This window comes from Callorhinus ursinus, unplaced genomic scaffold (assembly GCF_003265705.2).
Source record: "Callorhinus ursinus isolate GAN/ISIS: 27379988/994484 unplaced genomic scaffold, GSC_fseal_2.0 scaffold81, whole genome shotgun sequence".
Lineage (NCBI taxonomy): Eukaryota > Metazoa > Chordata > Mammalia > Carnivora > Otariidae > Callorhinus > Callorhinus ursinus.
In genome coordinates, this window is record NW_027397143.1 from 2,856,719 (window position 1) to 2,859,693 (window position 2,975).

At 55.2% G+C, this 2,975-nt stretch overlaps 1 protein-coding gene across 1 annotated transcript in view; it reads right to left on the minus strand.

The window, feature by feature from the left end:
• The window catches only part of RNF130 (ring finger protein 130), a 104,802-nt gene extending 104,322 nt beyond the window's left edge, over positions 1 to 480 (minus strand). The window contains exons 1-2 of the mRNA XM_025862705.2: positions 443 to 480; positions 85 to 344 (exon numbers count right to left, since the gene is read on the minus strand). Coding sequence (XP_025718490.2) covers positions 85 to 344; positions 443 to 480 — 298 coding nt within the window. The remainder of the gene's footprint in view (positions 1 to 84; positions 345 to 442) is intronic.
• Positions 481 to 2,975: the final 2,495 nt, after the last annotated feature.

Consider the following 2,975-nt stretch of genomic DNA (forward strand, 5'->3'; position numbering starts at 1 on the left):
CCAGGGCCGGCGCCGAGAGGCGGGGCGGGCGCGGCCGGCGCTGCGGCGGGAACGCGCGCGCGCGGCCTGCGCGGGGCCGGGCACGAGCACGGCCCTCCTCGGCGTCGCGGCCCCGGCGCTCGCCGCCCTCACGTCCGCGGCCCGCCCGCGGGGACGCGCCCATGGGTCCCTGGGCGAGGACGGCGGTCAGGCCGCGCGCGGTGGTCTCCTCGGGGCCCCTTTGGGGCCTTGGGGACGGGCCCGCTCCATCCCCCAGGGCCGGTCCTGCAGAGTCGGGGGGCGCCTTGCTTGGAAGTGGCGGGGGTTTGGGGGACGGCTCCGGGAGGATGCGCCCGAAGGAGGGTCTGTGGAGCACAAAGTCTCGCTAGCCCGGCGGCCGCCTCCGGCACGCGCTCGCTGCCTCTCCACCCAAACCCCCCCTCCCCGGCGGCCGAACGGCTACGCGCAGGCCTGGGGGCGCAGCCCCGCCTCCGCGCGCATGCGTGCGAGGCCCAGCCCGCTCCCGCCCGCCTGCACGAGGGTCCGAGGCGCGCGGGGCCCGGTCCGTGCGTCGGGCGTCGTGCGCACGGGGCCTGTAGCCTCGGAGCTTTCCAAAGGCTGTGGAAAAGCAATGAGAATGCAAAAGAAAAACCGTTAAAACTTCACAATTAATTAAAAAAAATGTCTATGAGATTTCACATTTCAACCGGTCAGCTGCAAGTCATATAATTGACATCATGGAGCGCGGGGAAGGGGATGTGCTTCCGTAAGGGGATGTAGGGGCACGCAACACCCAGAACTGTAAGGGCACTTGTGTGTGCGAGAAGGATCTCTATAGACTAGATGAAACCTCCGGAGTCCCTGGACAAGGAGCAGATTGTGGTGAGACTTACCCAGACCCCAGCACACACACCTTGTCAGTTAAGCTGAGTACCCTTCCAAAGCATAAACGAAGGGGAGGATCTCAGGTGTGGCTGAATCCGGGAGCTTGTAGAGTATTGAGAGCTATAGAGTATACTGGAGCTATGGAGTCATTATTGCTCCGAGGTGAGGAGGAAGGATAGCATCTTCTGACTGGCCAGGCCTGGATCCTCTGAATCCCATAGTGGGTAGGGGTGGAGTCAGCCTTGCCCAACCAAATGTACTGAATATTCATCCCAGAAAGAGGCAGCTTCTCAAAGAAAAACCGAGGCACTGTTTCCAGGAAAAAGGTCTGGATGCAGTGCTGGCTAAAATATCAGATGTCCACGGGTGACTCTTAGCAACAGCCTTCACAATTTCTCCCTCTAGACCCTTCCCTTCCACCCTCACTGGCCATCATCTGTCTATGCCCTGGCCATATTGAGGCTGGATTGTATTTATTTACTTGTCTCCAGAAAGTACAGCCCCTAGACCAAAGTAACCAGGCCCTCTCCCTGGGTCTAGCGCTTAAAGAGGGATCTACTCTAGCCCTCCTGCTGCGGGACCCCCTTCTCACAGACCAAGAAGTTCTTGGAACTAAGGTACCCCATGTTCAGGCACCTGAGACCTGGAATTCCCTGCCCAGACAGCCCCGGGCCTGGTGGGGGTCTCTCTGCTCTGCTTTTCTTACTTGGCATGCCCTGGCCTGCCTCTGCCTGACATGCTCATGCCCCCTTCTCCTTTGTCCTTACAAGGGTCTTTCAAAGCATGGGCTACGGAGTGGGGTGAGGTGTCCATTCATAGATTTCAATTGTTTTGCATAAATGCCCGGAAGTGGGATTGCTGGATCATAGGGTAGTTCTATGTTTGACTTTTTTTTTTTTTTTAAGATTGATTTATTTGTTAGAGAGAGAGCAAGCGAGCATAAGCAGGGGGAGTGGCAGGCGGAGGGAGAAGCAAGCTCCCCGCTGAGTAGGGAGCCCAACGTGGGTCTCGATCCCAGGACCCTGGGATCATGACCTGAGGCCTGAGCTGAAGGCAGACGCTTAACCGACTGATCCAGCCAGGCGTCCCCTATGTTTAATGTTTCAAGGAACTGCCATACCATTTTCTACAGTGGCTGCACCATGTACGTTCCCACCACCGGTGCACCAGGGTTCCATTTCTCCACATCCGCATCAACACTTTGGACAAAACTACCTTCTAAAACATTAAAGTAAAAAAAATTTGTTTGATTAAAAGTATTAGTAAAAGCACAGGTGGTACTTGGCTACGGCAGATCTCATGAAGGACGTGTGTTGAGGGCTGACTGAGGCCCACGCTGGTCTGGGAGTGAGCTGCCCACCAGCCTCCAGCCTCCCTCCTCTATTGCTCTGACTCCACCACACATGACTCTCCCTTACCCCTGCTCTCATCTCCCATCTCCTGAGAAATCCCAGGTCGCTGACTGAGCCCCATCTGAAATGCCCCTTCTCCTCAGATCTCCAGTGGGCCCAGTTGCCAGTCTCCCAGCTCCAGGTCCTGGGAAGGGGTTCAGTCCTTCAGAAACTGATCTGACTCCTCTGGGAGCAATGTCTACCCTCCCAGGGCCGTGAACAGGGGAAGCCTGTGTGTAAAGCATGCTACCTAGCACGGGGGGGGCTGGGGTGGTTCCAGGGATCAGAGCCCAAGCTGGGTTCCTTGGGCAATGTTGGAAACCTCAAAGGATTGTCCAAAATTTAATGTCTCCTCCTCCCCTCCCCCTTCTCCTCTTCTTCTTCCTTTTCCTTATGAAATGGCACAGGATCCCTCTGGTCCTAGTGAGGCCCCAATCCCATTTTATTATTTATGGTTTCCCTTTTATCACTACCCCTCACTCCCATTCCCTCCCCACAGGCAACCATATGAATGCCCTTAATGTATATCTTTTGTGTTCTCCCAAAATGTGTGTTAGCCTTTATGTTCATGGGCTTCTTAATTATTCAGCAGTGTTGGTTATAGATGGCATTCTGGTTCTCACTCTCTTCATCTAGTGCTATGCTGGTATTTTGTATTCCTTTTTCTTATATTTACTTATTACATTTATATTGAAATATAACATACCTGTACTAAAGTGC